This window comes from Crocodylus siamensis, chromosome 10, assembly GCF_052110815.1.
Source record: "Crocodylus siamensis isolate JL-2025a chromosome 10, ASM5211081v1, whole genome shotgun sequence".
In the NCBI taxonomy this organism is placed as follows: domain Eukaryota; kingdom Metazoa; phylum Chordata; order Crocodylia; family Crocodylidae; genus Crocodylus; species Crocodylus siamensis.
Genome location: NC_143404.1, coordinates 52,433,250 through 52,453,839, shown reverse-complemented (window position 1 = coordinate 52,453,839; position 20,590 = coordinate 52,433,250). Strand labels below are relative to the sequence as shown.

The window sequence follows — 20,590 nt, the reverse complement described above, 5'->3', positions numbered from 1 at the left end:
AAGTAATTCTTCTGTTGCAGAAAGAGAATTCAGAATGACCGCAACCAGTCTGTTTTTGACACTATGGATTCCTATTCAAAATATCATTTTATCTTATGAATCATGTATTTATCTTATGTATCATGTGCATCTTATGGATCATATTTGCAAACATGTAAGTGTTAATATTGAGTGGCAACCCTTGGCATCAGGTTATGTGACACCCAGATTGAGAATTATTGCTTTACTGGTACAAAGATCTTATACTCAAGTCACGCCACGCCTACATGAACAGTAATTAAAATGGTATGTAACACTTGCAGGTACTGCAAAGACTTAGGTTTTGATGTTAAGAGAGAAAATAAACAGGTGCTAGAGCAGTGATTCTTAACAGATTAAGAATATTAATCTCAATATTAGCACTATTCAGTGTGCAAGCTTCTACGCATGATTCATAAGGTAAATTCAGAGACTTCAAATAGACCTGCTGTGGTCTTTGCAACACAAAAACTACCCTAATATTTTTCTGTAGTGAAAAAAAAAAAGTGACAGCCAAGGGTTGCCCTGAGTCTAAAAAGGCTGAGAACCAGTGTACTAGAGAAGACTTTTTTGGCCCCAGGGTTGGTAATTATCAAAATAACACATTAACATGAAAAATGTCAGTGAAACTCCACCTCCACAAGATGTGATGCTCCCCAGAAAATAGCAATCATGTGTGTATATAATGATATAGTGTAGAATTATATAACCTGTTTTGTAAGAAGATACCAGTGTGCACTGCATGGGTGCATCCAGATGAGCCTTCACATGTCTCTTGCAGCATCTCAAACCCCTTTGAGATGCTGCAAGAGGCACATGCAGGAACAGGAAAAGGTTCCTCTGCTGCAAGTTTGCAGTGTGGGGAGAAAAATTAGACCCCTGAATATCCAGGGGTAAAAAAACAGAGGTAAAAAAAAGCTGGGCAGGGCACAGTCCCAGACCGTGCCCTGAGGCAACCAGAGGCTGGGTCCTCCACAAAGATGCTTAGGCTGCCAGAGCATCTCTGTCCTTGGCCCTTGCCCTGGTGCTGAAGTATTCTGCCTGCCTGTGCAGGTCAGGCAGCATGTCAGCAGGAAGGCTCCAGTGCCGGTAAGTAAGGGGTTGGGGAGGCTGGAGGAAGGAGAGGGGCTGTAGGGGAACCCCCCCCCCAGCCCTGCCCACTCTCCCTGCCCCACCCCATCCCCACAATAAAAAAACACACAAAAAAAAAACCCAATCCCCCCAGCACTTACCGGCAGTTAGAGCTGCCGTCTGGGTCACTGGGGCTCCATCCACACAGTGCAGGGCAGGGTGATAGCCCCAGCGTCCCCAGCCCAAGGCTTGCTGCCCCCCACTGCCCCTGCTTCTGGGGTGACTATAAGCTGCTTTTTTTTTTTTTTTTTTAAGTACCAGTGCCTGGGGCTGGGGGGGTCAGCCACGGGGGCCTGGGGCACCAGGGGAGGGAGCTGGATGAGGCAGTCATAGCAGGGGCTGCAGCAGCCAGCAGGGGATGGGGCCAGGTGGGGCAGCAATCAGGGGACTGAGGTGGGGCATGTGGGCCCTGCAGGAGGGGCCGTAGCCCCTGTGGCGGGGGCTGTAGCCCTTGTTGGGGGGCAGCAAAATATATATTCATGAATTCATGAAACATGTATTTAGAGTTCACTTTATTATTATGATAGAGACACTGGAAGTCTTCCAAATTGCTTTAAGACTGTAGATAGATCAGTAAAACATTGCTCAACTGATCTCTGTTTCTCTCTTTGTAGTGGTCTTTTTTTTTTAATTGTGGAGGAACATGTATTTTGGGGTATTTTACAGAGTTACTTTGGGATTTTTTTTATCAGGGATTTTTCAGGTTTCCAATGGGGAACACCAGAATTCCTGCTAGGGAAGCCAGTGGCAGGACCCTGCCTGCTCAGAGCTGACACTTTGGACCCAGCTGGAGGTGGCTGACCTCCTGGCCAGATGGGGCCAGGAGGACATGCTTGGACAGTTCAAGGTAGGCCACCACACCCACAACATCTTCCGGGTGATAACTGCCCAGGTGGCCGGGCAGGGGGAACATGTGGCAGCAGTGCCGCACAGAGGCCAACCCTGCAACCGCAGTCCACTGGCAGCTGGCCCAGAGGGGCAGATGCCTCTCCTGGCTGTACAGTCCCCATCCAGGTCTGGCAGGTGCACAGCAGGTCACAGCCAGGCAGCAGCCCCGTGGGTAGAGGGTGAAGGGAACTCTCAGGGCTGGCACAAGGAGTAGTGTCCTCAGGTACCAATTGGATGGGCCCCAGAAGCTCTTGAGAGTGAGTAGCCCTGAGCTACTTGCCAAGGCAGCTTTTTATACTGATGGGGCCAGGACAGGGGAGCTTTTTATACTGCTGGGAACACTACAGGTGCTGGCCCCAGGCTCTAGCTCCCCCTGGCTGAAAATCTGGGAGGAGCCAGGCAGGAGTGTTTTGCCACAAGAGGCACAACTTGCTGAACACCAAAGTGCATGTATGAGCACGTGTGCTGAGGCAAAAAGTCCTGGCTCAAATTTGCACTGGTTCTATGTGAGCTGCTGCAAGTGCATATGCTTGCATATGTGGATGCACCCCATGGCTGTGTCCAGACAAGTGTGGCCTTGTGGTACGTGGCACAGTAGATGCATCTGCAGCACCACATACTGCACATTCAGGCACTTTCTGTGCTGCTACCTTGCAATGCAGGTTTTTTGTTTTTATTTTTTGTTTTTGTTGACCCCTGAAAATCCAGGGGTTAAAAAAAATATGCAGAAAAAAACCAGGGCAGTGCACATGGGGACAGTGCATGCTGCCCAAAACTGGAGCCTGGCCGACCAAAGACATGCTCCAGCTTCCAACCAGGCTCCTAGCTGCAGGAGCAATGGAGCTGTAGCTTTCCCAGCCCCAAGGACCTCAGGTAAGGCTGCTGGGGCCAGCAACTGTGTTGGCCCCAGCCTCCTCTCCCACACCTGGGGTAATCTGCAACATGTCAGAGGGCGCATGGCATGGGCATTCCCTGGCCACAACTAGCAGTGGCACAAGGTGTCCTACTGCTAGTTGTCCCCAGGGAACCAAATGTCTACACTTGTCTGGACACAGCCTACAAGTCCTGAAATCACATATAAAGTTCTATCCTTGGTTAAAGGGTCATAACTCCCTCTGTAATCTAGATATGTACAGTCATTACTGGAAGGCTGATTTCAGCTTTCAGGACACAGTATTTAGGCAAAACTGTAATTAGTGAAATGCAGCTACCACCAGTAGTACTACAAAGGTAGAGAGGATGTAATACTTATAAATTGATTACACTACTCAGAGTAGTTTCATGTTGGCATAATATGGTGTCCCGATGTGGGATCTAGCAGAACACAAAGCTAACAAATGTGTTTTGCAAAAGTGTCATAGGAACTTTAAACGAAAATAGTCCAGCCCTGTTTTATGCCTGTCTTAAAATGTGTTTATCTATAATATAGTTTAATGCTGGTGTCACATTCAACGGCATTTGTCCTTTAAAGAGATGCTATTCTACTTTACTTTGCCAGCAGGCCTCATAAATTACAGTCTATTTAGTGACATGATATCAGACAATTTTACTCTTATGAAAGTCCTTTGTGAGCCGGAATTATCACTCATCCATGGCAGTCTTTTATCTCTGTATTTTTCAACCCTATGCTAGCACATCTGAGTTGCATATTTGTTTATAATATACCTTCACCCTCACTGGCTTATAGTAAAGGCTAACCTTTCATCCAGGTATGCCTTTCAAAATCTTTACAGGCTTGTTCTATGTGCAAAACACTGATGTGTGCCATTTGGTGCCACTGTTTAAGCAAGATGGGAGGTGACTCTTATTTACACTTGTGAATGCATGGATGTGTTAGCACTGAGGATGCACACACTTTTTGAGTGCACTTTATGTACCTATGGCTCAAAATATGCCTTGGCCCTTCATGACTGCTGTCATTATCTAATGCATCCATATCCATAAGAATACACAAAGGTGGATAAAGCTGCTTAGGCACAGGCCTTGTTTAAACATCACCCATTTACTTTTCTGTGCCTTTTAATTCTGACTTGCAACTGGCCCAGCACTCGGACTACTATGAGCCAGCAGGTGATATGGACAAATGCCTGCGGTAACTTTCAGTTGTGCATCAGGATACAGGTTTTCAGAGAACCCATCTGTTTTTGTCTGTTAAGTGTGGACATTGCTTATTAACTTGTTACTTCATTCTGGCCAGCTGCAAATTTCACTCTGTCTAAGAAAGTAGATCCTTTAAGTCAGAATAGATTGATTCAACTACTAATTCAAATGATTTGTCCTTAAATAAGCCAAAATATTGAATTAGTTGAGAATTAAACTTGTTCTGTGCAAAGCTTCAGTGTAATGTGACCATGGCTACTTTCATAGGCTCACAAATTTACAAAAAACACTCCACTCCTATGCAGTTATTTAAGTGATGGGTGATTTTTTTTTTTGCCCCCAAAATACTTAGAAGCTGATTTCTTTTGAGAAATCTAGCCCTTTAACTTTAGATTAAAATTAACTGTGCAATTTATCAGTACCATCTCATGTTAACTACTATTAATATATCTTACTTAAACTTCATAAAACTGCTTTAGGGAAAGAACAAAATATTAGAATTAAGGATTAGCTTTTGTGAATGTTAAAATTCTGTAAACAGTTAGGAAACTCTAATTTTACAAAATGAGCTTGGAAGGTTTGCTGTCACAATACAAGGGCACAAAGTGAAGAAATAGTCACACAAATAACAACCCTGATCCACACTGATTTCAAGTCATTTATATTGCACTAGTGACAGAAATACTGGCCTTTTGTAATAGTGCAGACGGCCCTTTCAGAAACATCCATTATAACAGCTAAAGTTTCTAGGGAGAACCCAAGATACGCCCTCTCTTCTGCAGATGCTATTTAATTTGTAGCCATTATATATACACTTTAATTTAACCTGTTGATGGACGACACTTCCAATAACCTCTCCATGGAATACAGATTTGGTGTTTCTTTGTGCAGTTGTTTCAACAAGTTCATCCTGTGGATGTAAAAATAGACCTTTACATTGGGAATATATGCCCTACCTCAGCTGGAAGTGTCCCCCTTCAATTCAAAGAGGGATTATGATTTTTTTGTATACTGTGAAGTTACCTTGGTATTCAGTATGAAGAGCTGTCATAAATCTCCCCCTGAATACCTTAAGGACTTATGAAAACCTCATAAAAAGCAGAATCCTCATCAGTTTCAGTGGCAGGATAGCATTATCTGATATGGGCTTTACTGGGCATGTGTGTAGCTTCTTTGGACAAGACAACCTCCCCCATGTGCAATTATGACAAAAGGGATATTTTTCTTCTCAGAAGTGTATGTTGGGATACCTAATGACTACTGCCATTCTCTGGACAATCTACTGTAACTAGAGAGTAATGTAAAAATAAGGTGCCTTTTCCTGCTGTCTTTGAAGATGAAAATGAGCTTCCCCCACCTACTTTCTCTTACATATTTTTTTCTTTTTTTTGCCTACAAGATTAGTTGCTATTAGGTAGCAGCTGTCTGTAAAAGGAAATAGATGCATGATCAAAGCCCTCACCAATTACTGAGTTATTACCTTTTACTCCAGGGCTTTTGAATTGGAGCTTGCCTTCCCCATCTTTGTCAACAATGCTTATAGCTGTGTCTGACACTGTCTGTCTCACAACTCCTTTGAGGGGAAATTCAAGATGGTCTGGTCTGCCAGGGAGTTGCACAGATCAGGTTTTATCATAATATCAGATTTGCACATCCTAATTATAGTGTCTCTTCCGTCACAATTCTCACGCAATTATAGACCTAGGTGGCTTATGAAGATGCATACAAATTCATTTTCAAAAAAGATCTACTGAATACTACCTACTGTTAGTAAAGGCAAACTTGATTCCCCAATGATTAAATTATAAAACCATTATTCTCCTGGGATGGTAAACAGAACAATCTGCAATGGTGCTGTTATTCTTTGGACTGCAGCATCTACTTCTGAGTAGTGCTTGAGAGACAGAGTGACAGAAAAACTGAGTGGAAAGCATGCCAAAGCTGGTTTTTATATTTCCAGCAGAAAACAAGGTTGGGTCGGCTGCAGCTGAGAACTCCAGTTTTCGCATTGTGGTTTTCTGTGTCAGCTGTGAAAAGCTGCGCTGGTAACACCCAAGAGGGAGTTAGCACCATCTGTGTCCCAACACAGTTCTGCTTTTGCTGCTGCTTTGAACTGACCCTGTTGAAGTTCCCCTGGATGCATCTCAAAACTGATTCTTCCTATTTACAGATATTCCAGACCATATTCCAAACAGAGTGGTTGTCTCCCTGGCCATATCCAGTGATAAGTGCAATTTTTCTGGCTATGTCCATACAAACACTCATTCTGGGCCTACCCCAAGAGAAAAAATAGCTTATTTAATCATGCCCATGGAGACTCGCAGGACAAAGTCAAAGTGACTCGATTTGCCAGTACAGGGATGTGTGCCATACCGTATAAAATTCCTGATTTAGAAATGCCGTCACCTCTTTTTAGCAGTTTGCATACATATATAGCACCTAGTCAATGGCTATAATATCCTTCTTTGCAGATCTGTGGGCAAAATAGCCTTTCAATGGTTTCTTTAGGAAAGTAAGATGAAAGTTTGCGTGGTGGAATTACCGAACTAACCCACCATTAGTGTAGTAAAAGGAAAAATCATCGGCTCCACTGAGTTCTATGTTTCAACCATCTGGTCTCTCTCTGGGGTATATGTGCGTACAATCATCCCAGACCCAAAGGGTATTTCTCTCTATGAATATGCAGCTGGAAACAAATAAAGTTCCCCATACCTTTTAGATCCATAGTTGTATGATGAAAATGATACTTAGCCAATGCAAGCCAAGGGATGAGAATGGTCTCCGAAAAGCTGTGCCTTTTGCATTATTAGATGTGCCCTTTCCTCAAGAACAGCTGTTTTCTTGGTTGAGTGTTAAATTATGCAGTGCTTTCATTTCTGCCTTGCTTTGTCATGTTAAGCCACCTAAAGGCATTGGCCAGTTTTTTTATAAACACTCCACCATTGTTTATCTTACAGGCTCTCCCTGAAGGGCAGACAGCATCTTGGGATACAGCCAAGGAAGACGAAAACCGCAATAAGAATAGATATGGGAACATAATCTCCTGTAGGTGCAAATTCATATTAAACTAAGCTTCCTTTGTATGTTTGTAAGCATCTGGTGGAAAAGAATATTTTTAATAGATTAACTAAAGAAACCTGGTTCAAAATGCCGAGCTTGTGAAGGTTAGTAGCAAATGAGGTTTCTTTTTATGAGACATTTTTTTCTTCTTGTTTTGTGTTTACTGCTTTCTTCTTAAGGGCAAATGCCTGCTGTCAGATTCTCACTGCCTATCCTGATGTCAGTAACATGTCTGTTATCTCTGCATGTGCAGCACCACCAACCTCATGTATGGGAGTGCAAAGGGAGGTCAGGATATAACAGATATTATAGATGGATCAGAGAGCAAAAGTTTTCCCTTAAACCAGAGGTCAGCAGCCTGTGGAGCACTCACAGGTGGTCTCCAGAGAGCTCTGCTCCTTTTTCCTACTTCTAAATCACTTTAAAACAGGTTAAAGGCATTGAGCTCTATCCTGTCCTACCTTGATAAGCAAGCAGTTGTTGTAATGACTATAAGGATGTCACAAGATTGTGAATGGGAAAGAGAATGGAAAACTTGTGCTCAAAAGTACGGAATGTCAATACAAGAAAAAAATCAAGGCACTTTTTGAAAAGTCCCACTAAGTTCTCTGGAGCTGAATTGGTATAAATGAGGACACATTTAGGTAACATTATTTCCTGTTAAGAGCATAGGAATATAAAAAATGCCATGCTGGATCAAATCAGTCTGTACCTCTGAAACCCAGTATTCTGTACCTCTCAGTGGCAGAGAATTAATATTAAGCAGAAAAGTATTCATACAGAACTATCCAGACAGATCTGACCCCTCCCTCTCCATCCATTACATCTTTGAGGAAAAATAACATATTTTGTCCTAGGAAGAATGATTTTCCTTGTAAACTTGAGGTTTTAGGGTTCAGTTATTTTGCTGAGACCCAAGAGATCTAGGTTCAGTTCCTTGTTCTGCCTCAAGCATCCTGCATGAGTCATTGTTATCTCTGCTTTCCATCTGCAAAATGGGGCTAAGGATGGGGTCTTCTTCCTCACCCTTTCTTTGTCTTGTTGATTTAGAGTGTCAGTTCTCTGGAACAGAAACTGTCTTTTACTATACAGTTGTACATGGCCTAGGAAAATTGGATATGAATAATGATAATAGGTAATAGGTTAAAAGGAGCAAAAGAAGCTTGCTAAAGTAAGACTTTCCCCTGACAAGTCTTTTTTTTTTTTTTTAAATATCCAAAGAAAACCCCTTTCTTTTTTCTAGGTTTTGTTTTAATTAACTAATGTGTTTTTTGGCTTTTTGTTTTGTTCTGTTTTTCCTTTTTCGTCTGTGAGCTTTTGTGTCCAGCTGGTTGTGGGGAGACAGGCCTTGGTTTCCCCTGTATAAGCTCATTCTGATTTGTGTTATAGCAACAGAGATTGTTTCCACTTGCCTGTAGGGAATTTGCATCTAGACTCAGGGCTGCTATGTAAACTTTAGGTTTAATGAAAACACTCTAACAAAAGAAAAAGAGCCTGAACCAGCATGGAAACATTAGAAGTCCTTGCTTGGTCATGGACTAAGACTCTAATACATTGCATGGAATATCATGAAAGAGACTGGTTTTGAGGCCTCTTAATCTAAAGGAATAATTATGGGAATGCAAGACAGCAATTTGTGAGTTCTAATCCTGCTCCTGTCACTGACTCACTAGGTGGCTCTGCACAGGTCACTAACCGTCTCTGCTTCTGTTTCATTATCTACAAAATGGACATGATAATACCACATTTTGAATGTTGTGTAAAGTGCGGAAGCAAGTACAGTCAGTGTGTGGGTGGTATGTATAATGAAGAAAACCATGCTAGGCAATATATTTTCTATCTAATTTTGAGTAAGGAAAAAGCATGAGGTAGGGGGAACAGTAGCAATGAAACTGTGGTTACCATCTCATTTAGGATGAAAGAGAGATCACCCAGAAGGAAACATTTCAGTTCAAATGAAGCACATGGGAATGAATAAAGGAAGTAAAATCCAGTAAGATAAATGGGAAATGACATAGCAGGAAAATGCTCCCAAAGATACATTCTTGTATGACAATGGATGATGCCTGCCTCCTGGCTATAAACTCGCTCACTCAAGCACATCCCTTCTTTTCTATTTATTCCTGCTCTCTGTGTGTGTGTGTGTGTGTGTGTGTGTGTGTATGTATGTATGTATATGTATACACACACACACACAAGGAATAAACAGAAAAGAAGGGATGTGCTTGAACAAGGAAATGCAAACAGTAATCAACGTGGAGAAAGAGGTGTCTGAAAGGTAGAGACATCAGAGTAAAAGTTCAGATCCAGAGGCTGATGGGAAAACTTACAGAATTAGTTGGAAAAGGTGAAAAATCATAGGTAATAGAAGCAGAGACAGAGTAAGAGAGGAAGATTGCGGCCTTTCCCCCTTCAAATGTATCGAATCAGGAGTTCAGAGAAGACAATAGAGTGTCTAAGGAATAACAAGGAGCTTTAGTAACAGAAGTGGTAGGAGCTGATAAAATAAAGTTGAATGAATTCTGCACCCCTCTCTCTCTGGGGATGGGAGGGAAATAAATGTCAAGAGAAGAAATCTGAAGAGCCTGTGGACCTGATCCAACATCCACTGAAATCAATGAGAGTCTTTGTAGTGACTTCAGTGAATAAGCTTTGGATCAAGCCTCATAAGTGTCCTGCCAGTGCAGAAATGGCTGAAGGAACACTGCAAAGGAGTCCACGCGAACCCACAGCCTTGATCAGCCTGGTATCTTTCTGATCTGGTGAAAAATGAAGTAGGATGAGTTAGTTACTGGTATATCTTCTCCCACACACTGAAGTCCCAGGCTCCCTACTTGAGAAGCATCTAACAGTCATGCCACCACTGCCTGTAATTTGTGGCCACCTCAGGGTGAGACTTGAAACATGTAATAGCAGTTCATGAGACTTCAAGCAATCAAACTGAAGTCTTGTAATTTTTGTCATAGAATTTTTGTACTTTTCCAGTCACATTCTTCAGCTAAAGAGAATAGCTCCTGTTGACATCAATGGAGAGTGGCATGTATGCTGATATGAGGAAATCAGGATTGGGGGAGGGCAATAATGGAGGGAAGCTTGCCATTTAGAATATGAGCAAACATATGCAAGCCTACAAAATACAAACATAGCAAAATGGTCCCAATTTTAAAGGGGCATCATCTAGGGTCAAAGCACAATTTAGCTTAGTTACATTACCGTAGCAGCATGCAGACAGAACAGTTGCAGTGTAACACCTGCCCTGTACTCCCAAGCAGCAGCTCTTCTTCCACCTTTGAATCCACTGCAAATGCACATTTAACCATACCCTTTGTATGAATTCGGCTCTGGGGAGTTTTGCCTGAGAAAAGGAAACAAGACTTGGGCCTAGAAAATAGCAAAGCTGAAAAAAGAACACAGGAATTGGCAAAATGCCTTCTTCAGTGGGTACGTGCCACAGAATCCTGAATAGATCAGAGATTAGCGGGAACAGTGGATAAAACTACTGTGCATTAAACTTGCTGCTTAACTTTGGTTTAAATGTGATTGCTGCCAGGAGTCAGGATCTGCCCTGATTAGTGTTCCAATTTTGTTTAGTAAAAAGCTGCAGATGCTGATTAGCATGGTTTGCTTATTCCCTGTGGCTGTTTTACCACTTCTGAAAACAGGAAATGCAAGTCCCCTTGGGTAGTGGTTTGAAAAATTTTCAGGTTTTGCTGTATTTCCATTTTCTGTATCTCCAGCCTTATCTGTTGACATGCATGTTTGTAATGTCTTGCAGCTGCTCTACCACGATTCCTACAGATCTTACCCTTATATCTTTTTCAGTAATGGCCAATTTTAGGCCGCTCATAACTCTGTTCCAGTATTGTATTAATACAGGACCCTGACCATCTCTGTTGAGACACCAGTAGGTCTTGAAGCCAATCTCAACCCTTTCAGCTTTTACAGTTACAAATAACCCACATTGTGGTGGTACATATGAATCTCCACTGTATTTGGGGCCAAAAACAGGTGGCTGTGGAGATATTATCTGTGAGGCTCACTACAATGCGGTCGGCAAAAGTGTTTCTGGGAAATTGGAGATAGCTAAGTGTTCAGAAATTATTCACAATTGCATAGATCCTCTTCCTGCTGAGGAGGTGAGACATGTCATCAGTAGGACTACAGCAGTCTTGAGGTTCCCCTGGTGTTGAGGGTGTAGAATTTCTCAGTTCCCAGCCAAGAGACATGGTCTGTGCCTCTGCATTTGGGATTTATCTGTTAACATAAGTAACTGAAAAAGCAAGTTATGAGGATAGATGAAGGAGCCTCTTTACAAAAGCAGTTTCTGTGTCACAGATGCATCCTCTATGACACAGAAATACCCTTGCCTTATGATCACTTATTTATGGGCAATTGTCTCAGGAAAAATTATGTAAATTAGGAAGTGACAAAAAGTTTGGAGGTATTCGGACTCGTGATGGATTTACTAATGTAGATGAGGAAATGTACGACAATTGTATTGAACCTTTGTACCAGATTTTCACCACATTTCTGGAGTTAGGGAGCATGGGTTGAGATCCTTAAATTATCCCTGTGCCAGAAGTGAAGACAGATGTAGGACGAGGATGTGTCATGAGGGAAAGGACACTAAGTCCTCTCTCTCCTTCTTCTCCTACCCTTCGCTGAGCACTCATCACTGGAGGTAATCCAACATGGAATAGGATACCTGCTTTCAGAGGGAAGTGCTACTGATGGTGAAGTAGGGCACTGGGATGTGTCTGCTCTTTTACAGGAGGGAGCTAATGAGGGACTCACCTGACCCAAAGAGGGCTCAGGCTGGAGCTATATAAGCCCAGAGCTTGCACAGGTCAGTTCATCTCTCCCTGGCAGCCAGGAAGTGAGGGGCTTTTGGCAGCAGGGCCCCTGCAGGGACCTGGAGTTAGCGAAACACCACTGGGTTTTACAGACAAGTGACCTTTGTTTATGTTAAACCCTGAGGGAGGTTGAGGTGTCTGCCAGAGAGTGGAGATGCTTCTTGTTTATTTAAGTTACACTGGTAGTTTAGCCTTGATCCTCACAGTGGCAGGCTCAAGGCCTATTTAGAAAACTGGTGATCCAGTACCCCTCAGACTGAGGCTGGGGCTCAGTAAGGGTTCAGGAGCCTAGAAAAAAGATGAGACCCAGACCAGAGGGTCCATGAGCCCAGAGAAAGGCTGAACTAGGACAGAGGGTCTGTGAGCCAAGAGGAGGGGCTGTGTGTGGGACCAGGGGTCCAAGACTTCAGAGGGAAATGGTATGAGGGACCAGGAAGTCCAGGAGGGCCAAGTGTATAAATAAGTTAACATCAAAGAGAGAGAATATCCATGAGGCTTGGGACATGGTGTACGGGAGGAAAAGAAGCCATGCAATTTGCCCGTAAGGCTACAGGTACCCTACAGGGGCCTATTCAGGCCAAGAGGGACCTATCAGGCCTGAGGCCTGGATTGAGGCTAATCATGGTCCATGAGAGACCCAGTAAGAAATTATTAGGATTAAGGCTTTGTCTAAGGCCTGTTGGCGGCCTCCCTTAAACAACCTTTAATATTAAGAACAAAGCACAGTGGGCAATCTAGGGAGAGCGACTTTAGAGTCTGAGCTGGGCAGGAGCTGCAGTGCCACCAGGGGGCATCATGGCCACCCCTGCGGCCATGAGCCTGTCACAGATCGATTCTGGCTGTCAGCCACACTTTTGACTTCCATGCATGACTTGAGATTCACAATTTGGTCCACAGAAATAAAGGCGGGGAGGGGAGAAGGCATATAGAAACACTACCATAAAACCTTTCTTTAAAGCTATAGCTTAAATACCTTTTGGGAGAAAACTTTATTGAAGAATATAAAATGATTCAAACATCAGAAAGGACACTTACAGCAAAGGTGTTTGAGCGAACTGTTAAAGACGAGTAGCTAAGGCATAGACAAAAGAAACAGCAATACCATGGACATCACCAAAGGTAATGCATGAAAATAAACATGATAGATGCAGAATAAACACCTCTGGAATTCAGCGGGAACACTGGTATTACTCTTTCTTTCAAGTCTTACTCTAACAATATTTTTCTTCTACTGCCTCTTGCATCTACTTAATTTATATTCGTTCTATTTGATGATGGAAAACTAGTGTCAAATGAGATGTGGACGTAATCACAATTAAATTAGAATAATTAGGCTGTTTTACATGAGCTTGAAGGACTGTTTTCAGTAAGTTCCTGTGATTTTGTAACCGGTATTAGTAGTAGTAGTACCGGTAGCAGCAGTAATAGTAAAATGTTGTGGTTGTGCTAACTCACAAGGGTAGTAAAATGCAAAATGAAATATAAAATGTCATGAAAATGTTTATGAATTTCTGAGAGGCCTAGGAGTTGCAGTCATGAGCTCATTCTTAAGCAGAGGGTCACAGTCTCCCTGAAATGTGTGACCATTTTTGTCACGTGAAATGAGTCTGCTTATAATTTAAACAACAATTTAAGCTTAACTTGCCAGAATTTAGAAATGTTTGGGGCAATCTGGTCCAGGGGGCAGAATGTAGAACCGAGACTCGAGAGACCTGACTTCTAACCTCAGTTCTTAGTGGTGGCCTGTTGTGCAATCTTGATAGTGCATTGCTTTTCTGTGCCCCCTCTTTAGAATAACTCTCTTTTTAGAATGGCTGTCTTTGAAAAAGCACTTTCAAGCCTACAAATGAAAAAAAATCTGCACTTGAGGTTTTTTATTACTATTATTAGGACTTTAATACACTGTTTCTTCCTTCTCTCCAAAAATTGTACATACTGAACAGCCTCCAAAGCCTTGAAAAAAATGTGATTTAAACATAAGTTATTGCATGAACCTTTACCCAGCCTGTTCCCCTAAAAATATGAAGAGGATTAAAGGAGCCATTCTCTCCTGAAGTATATGACATCATTAATATTTTCTATGCTTACTGTATATACAGAGGTTTTCTGTCACACTTCTGAGCAATATAAATCTCCCATAAGAAATAAAATCTCTTTTCCATAAAAGGTGCAATCAGATGCATGGAATTGATTTCTCCCAGAATCCAAAATGAAATCCAGGTATATTTCACTGCACCCCAAAACATATATTGGACTTCAGTCTAAAGGTCTCCTGTCTTTTAAGTTTGTTTGTTTCATTCCAAGTGATAATTTCTTCATAGCTTATTTTATATCAAAGGCAACACAACAGTTGTATTCTTGAAGAAAAAAATACTATTTCTATATGTAAAAAACATATTTTTCCTTGGCCAGTTTCTAGCCATAAATGTCTGTAGGTTACACAGCCCTCTTCTTAGATGTCTTTCATGGCTGGTCCCTGAGGAATTCAAGTTGAGATTCTTTATGGTCTTGGCAGGAACATTTTTGTTCTGTTGCTTTTCAATTACATTGTTGCAATAAACTAAATCTGATCTCCTTGTGGCATCAGTAGAGGAATTATTATATCACCCCCCTATCTCTATCTTCTTCCCATTACCTCCAGGATTTTTGTTTTCTGTTCCACCTGACACTCACTAACTTGGCTCCATGTCTTGAATTGCAAGTGAGGAAGTATCTTCAGGAAATGTGTTTTACTGCCATCTGTCCAGTTTAATCAACTCTGTCTGTCTTTGTAAATTGCTGCTAGTATAAATGCCATGTTGTCTGTCTAACTAAGTGGTTAAGGAGAATTCCTGATAAAGTGGCATAGGCCCTGGACAGATTTAACATTTGAAGCATTTCACATTCCTTGCATGCCTCTACTTTCCTGGTTCCAGCAAGGGGAGCAGGGCCTCTGATATCCAAGTTTTGACAGAGGAGGGGGCTCTTGACCATCCCCAGCAATCTATGGAGCCTACACACATACCCACCTCTGGACCCGGAAGACCAGATGCTGAGCATACAGGAGACTGCTCATTGGTTCTCTGGCTTCCTCTGTCTCCCCCACTCCCCTGCCCATTTAATGCGTAATGAAGTCACAGGACTGAGCAGCCCCTGACTGGAGAGCATGCCTTTGCAAGTTGTATTGGCAATTTTTAAATGCCCTGGCAGGTGCGTGCAAGCAGTGAGCTGTCTGTGTGTCTAGCTGATGCTGAAGTACTTCATTTATTTTTTTAAATACCTCAAAGTAGAGTGGAGTCCTTCAAATATTATGTCCGTCCTGGGCCATAAGTATGGTTAATTTCTGAAGCTGAGAGCTGTAGATGCAGTTCCAGAAATGTATATGCATTCATTGCATCCACAAGCCCGTATTGTTGAACCCAAATGTAATGGTGCTCCTGACATACACCATCGGCATAATCATTTGAAGCATAAATATGGGTTTTTGTAGCCATGTCTTTTTGTAGCCATACATGACTTTTGCATTTGGGTTTGAAGACTTTTCAAATTGATAAAATATTTGTGAGTATATGAATATTCATGTGTATTTGGATCCTGATTTCCAGAGGTGCTTGTAAACGCATCAGTATGCTCAGCATCTGGTCTTCCGGTTCCAGAATTGTAGTTAATAGAATCTACACTTTTTCTCACCTTCAAATATTAGGATCAAAATATGTGGTGTTGGGAACTCAAAAATATTAGATGGTTTTGAGCAATTGGTTTTTACATAGATATTTTTGCACTTAATTATATAGAAACACTAGAATTGCCATACCACATTAGACCTGGATCTTGCATATGACAATGACCAGCACCAGCTGCTCTAGAGAAACTGAATGAACTTTTGTAGAGGAAAATTAGGGAATAATCTGCTCATAGGAGAAATGATTCGGCCAAACTTCAGGCAGGGATGGGTTTATTTTGTGAAATATGAAGACGCGTTATTTTGCCTTATTTAATACAACTAGGGCTGTTCTCTGAAATTGCCTAGTCTTCATTTGGATCTCAAAACATTTTGGGCCTCAATACGTTTTTGCTACAATGAGTTCCATAAGTAATTTAATTGTGTAAAAGAATATTTTTATATAGTATGTTCTATTTTTCACTTTATTGAGTTCCTCTGTGTCTCTTGTAATCTGAGTGAGAGAAAAAGCAAGTGCCTCATTTTCAACTTCATACTATTCGTTAATTTTACATCCCTTTATCATGGACTACTAATGTTTTGTTTTGGTTTTTTTTCACTTATCTAAATGATCCTAATCTTGACTGCTTCAACTTTTATCTCAGTTTCCATAGCCCTGTCAGTCCTTAGCATCTCTTTTGACCATGCCAGGAAGGCAACAAGTTAATTCTAAGTGTAGTGATGGCTTTTGTGACATAAGCACTTCTTTACAAGGACCTGGCTTGAAACCCAGCAATTGAAGAACATTCCTAATATAAATGTAACATCTTGTAACAAATTTTACTAATATCACAGTGAATAAAATAAGGCTGATAGCAAACAAATTATTACCATGGGATGGAAAGAGGCAATCTTAAATGCAAAAAGAAGTGTTCATAAAGTTCTGTGCTATTCTTTCATTTTACTATTTATATATGTCTAGTCAACCAGTTATAGGAACCAGTGGATAAAGAACTTACTTATGATACATATGCCTTCCTGTATCTTGCATTGCCTCATGAAAGCCCCATATTCCTTCCTTTTAGCTACATATGGAGCACTTTAAAGTCTTCACTGTTAACATTATTATTTTTGTTTCCTTCTTTCAGATGACCATTCAAGGGTGAGATTGCAACTGCTTGATGGAGACCCTCACTCGGACTACATAAATGCCAACTATATAGATGTAAGACCCGTTTGGCAAAGAATGCTGTTGGCAGTTGCTGACTACAAATATGATACAACTGATAGCTTGAAGTTATTTGAATGTTGGGTGTGGGGGTGTACTTCCTTCCACCCCTCTCCCATCTGTGTAGCCTAAATAGGTGGAGATTTCTAGATATGATAGAGCCATATGTGGCATATGGGATAATGTACTATGAACACAGAAATCAATAACACCACCCTTACAATAGCATTAATACAGACCTGAGGCTTATTGACTATATACATAGATACAGTGTGGGAAGTGCCAAAAAAGATGGAGATTTTTTTTCAATGTGTTAGAAAATAGATTTAAAAAAGCAGCCTCCCCCTCCCTCTCATATATATTGTGATGAAACCCACGTGCGCATGCATGCGCGCGCACACACACACACACACACACACACACTTCCTTGTGGACATCTGACCATTATTAATGATTAATAATATTCCATTATTTGAAGAGACCTCTTAGTGGATGATAGCAAGAATATATATAATCAAATGCAAATCACTGATGCTTGGGTCAACTTTAAAAGGAAGCAGACACATGCATGTATTTCAGATGAGAAGGCACAGATTTTTACTTGCTGATTACTCTAAGTAGAATCATATAGATGTAGGGCTGGAAGGGACCCCTAAAGGGCCATATACAGACAATACACTTTTACTGGTATAAGTGATTAGAAACTGGTGTATACCTGTAACAGAACAGAAATTTTGCACGCAAAACCAGTCTATACCCATAAGAGAACAGAAGTTCTGCACACGTAGCCTGGTTTAAAAATGGCAGAACCCTGTCTAGGATTCCCTTACCACCACCACCACCAAAGGACAAATGTATCTTCTTAAACTATGCCACTTACAGAAAGCTGTGTAACTTAGATCAATTCTGCCTTGGGCTTTTTGAATAACTGGACCTAGCTGAGGCCATGTAATGCAACCCCCTGCCAGAGATAGCGCCATCCCTATCCAAGCCATCTAATACAAATCCATTGTCTAATCGCCTAACAAAACTACATGCAAACCTAACTACACACAACCTAAACACAGAATAAGTAAAGCAGGTTTTCCAGAGTGCCCATAGTTCAGCTGTAGGGCTCACCTGTTCTTTGAGGAAATGTGAGAAATGCCACATTCTCAGTCTCTTTCTTGTACAATCAAACCTCTCCTACGAATGTCTCTAGATGTTTCTGGATGATTGCATTTTTAAAGAAGTTCCTGCCATTTGTAACTCCATGGAGAAGTTTGCGAAGGGCTTCTCTTTGCCCATTTAATAATTAGTTTTAGGTTTTTGTTCATATTCTAACAGTTGATTCTTTTATGTGGAAGCTATAAAATACATGCCCGTTTCCCTACTGTTACCTGTGTTTCATGGACCTTTGTGGTTTCTTTTCCAGGGATATCACCGACCTCGTCACTACATTGCCACTCAAGGCAAGTACGGTATCCTAAATTTGAATGTTTCCAAAGACAAGGTTAAACTGATCCAGGAGCCATTCATAGGACAAAGTCCACTATGTAGAGTGGTATTGACATACAGAAAATAAGATCATAAGATGCTCCAGTTCTTCATTTCTGTATTCTTGCAGAAGCTCAACCTCAAGTAGATTAACATAAAGATCTAACAGCAGTATCATAATGATGGGTGGGTGAACAAGACATGAGCCCTGGGTTCTTCCTGTGGTAGGGGAAGCACTGGAAAGGAGGTGGGTATCCATCTCACCCTCCTGGTCCCCTGCCCGCACACCTTGCACCTTCCCTGCTCCAGTTTATCTCCAGCTCTGGCTTTGGTATTAGGGAGGGCAGAGAAACAGCAGTAGTACACAGTGGAGGAGCAACCAGAGATTCACTGCTGTGAGGGGAAATGTGACCCCCTTTTTTGGCTGCCAAAAACTAGGTGCAGTGCTGACCAGGGTGTAATACTGACCAGTTACACCTCTGTCCTGTAGACTTTAATTTAAAAATGAAGTGTGTAATTAATACCTTCAAAATTGGATTGGAGCTAGCTGTGCATCAGAATGAGGAGGAGGAATTGCATATATGTCTTGGAGTTGATGATATATGTTAGAATTGAAAGAGAGCATTTTATGGAGCTGAGGAACTTATGAATAGATTTGATTATGCTAAAGAGGTGGTTGAATATATGAATGTAGCTGTAACCTGGATTTTTAGTGACCACATTGATAGTGAAAACATTTATAGGTGAGAGTCACATGAGTAGCTAACAATATGGATATGCTTCTGCTATCACCCACCACACAGGACAGCTTACTGTCCCACACTGCATCATATGCAAGTGCTTCTCAACCAAGATGCCATGAGATCCTTTTAAGGCTACCACATGATACTAGCACTGTCAGGTGTGCAAACACCTATGTATGATTCACAAGATTAAACCAAAGATTTCAAATAGGAATAGGAATTAAATAGTGTCAAACATGTTCTCACCTGCTGTGGTCTTTCTGAGTTCATTGCAATGGACAAATAACTTTGATGTTCTGTTTTGCTTTGTCTTGTTTTATTTTATTGTAATTAAGAAATGAGAGACAGCTAATGACTAGCATTTTCCAAGAGCTGCCTTGAGTTAAAAAGGTTGCAGGCCACTGTACTACATCCTTACCAGTCACATTAACTTACCTTGAACCCTACCCTAATTGCCAGTTTTGTTTGCCCACAGCACACATTATTCTCATGATTCTCCCTCAACAGTCCTGTCTTAAAGTTCTACCTGTAGCCCCTCTTCTGTTCTGTCCTTATGTATACTGATTAGTAGGGACATATGGGGCAGAATGGAGTTGGAGACTGAGGGCCCAAAGAATGAGAAGTGTGGCTGTATGGAAACTGTAGAGGGTAGGGAATCATGAAGGTGAGGATGGATGGGCTTTGAAAATGAATGCAGGCCTTAGTCTGCAGCAGACAGAAGACAAGTCCTCACAAATTCTGCTCTAATCTGTTTCCTGTCATAACTGGGCTTTTGGTCATAGAAGTTTGAAAAATCCTTCTCCGGGGAAACTTCAAAAGGGAGCTTATCTCTACATGTTTATTCTGCAACGATTAGCAAATATTAAAATGTGAAATGAAGGGATTTTTGTCCTGCTTTAAGTGCAAATCTCAGCACAGCTCTAATTATGAAGCCACTAGAGGATACTGTCAAGGTACAGTATTGGCTTATCGTCTGTATCTCTTTACCTATTTTATTACTAGGATGTATAATGCGTTCATTATAGCCTTAAAATCTCATGTGCCTTACAGTATCAAGTATCTCTTTTATTAATAAACTCAGTATGCTTCAATGAATGTCACATTAAAGAGCAGGGGAATATCTGGTAAGAAAGGGTCAGATATGAGAGTAATAAAACAGGCAGAAAACAGCTGACATTGGAAATGGTCTATTCAAATCTTTTTTCCTCCCTTCTTTTGACTTAGGACCAATGCAAGAAACGGTGAAGGATTTCTGGAGAATGATTTGGCAAGAGAACTCTGCAAGTGTTGTCATGGTCACCAACTTGGTGGAAGTTGGCAGGGTAAGGATGCTGGTTTCCCAGTGCACTCTATCATTTTCTCAATGGATGCAACCATCATAGCACTGGTTGTAGTAACTTTCTGTTACTTTGTATAGCTTGCTGGGTGAAATCCCTTTGACTTGATTCAGTCT

The 20,590-nt window shown here is 41.4% G+C and overlaps 1 protein-coding gene across 2 annotated transcripts in view; it reads left to right on the top strand.

Moving 5' to 3' along the window:
• Positions 1-20,590, top strand: part of PTPRT (protein tyrosine phosphatase receptor type T) — an 846,898-nt gene that overhangs the window by 788,530 nt on the left and 37,778 nt on the right. For both annotated transcript variants that reach the window (XM_090064242.1, XM_090064241.1), the window contains 4 exons: positions 7,095-7,182; positions 16,839-16,915; positions 18,333-18,369; positions 20,362-20,459. In XM_090064242.1, the coding sequence (XP_089920368.1) occupies positions 7,095-7,182; positions 16,839-16,915; positions 18,333-18,369; positions 20,362-20,459 (300 nt within the window). The remainder of the gene's footprint in view (positions 1-7,094; positions 7,183-16,838; positions 16,916-18,332; positions 18,370-20,361; positions 20,460-20,590) is intronic.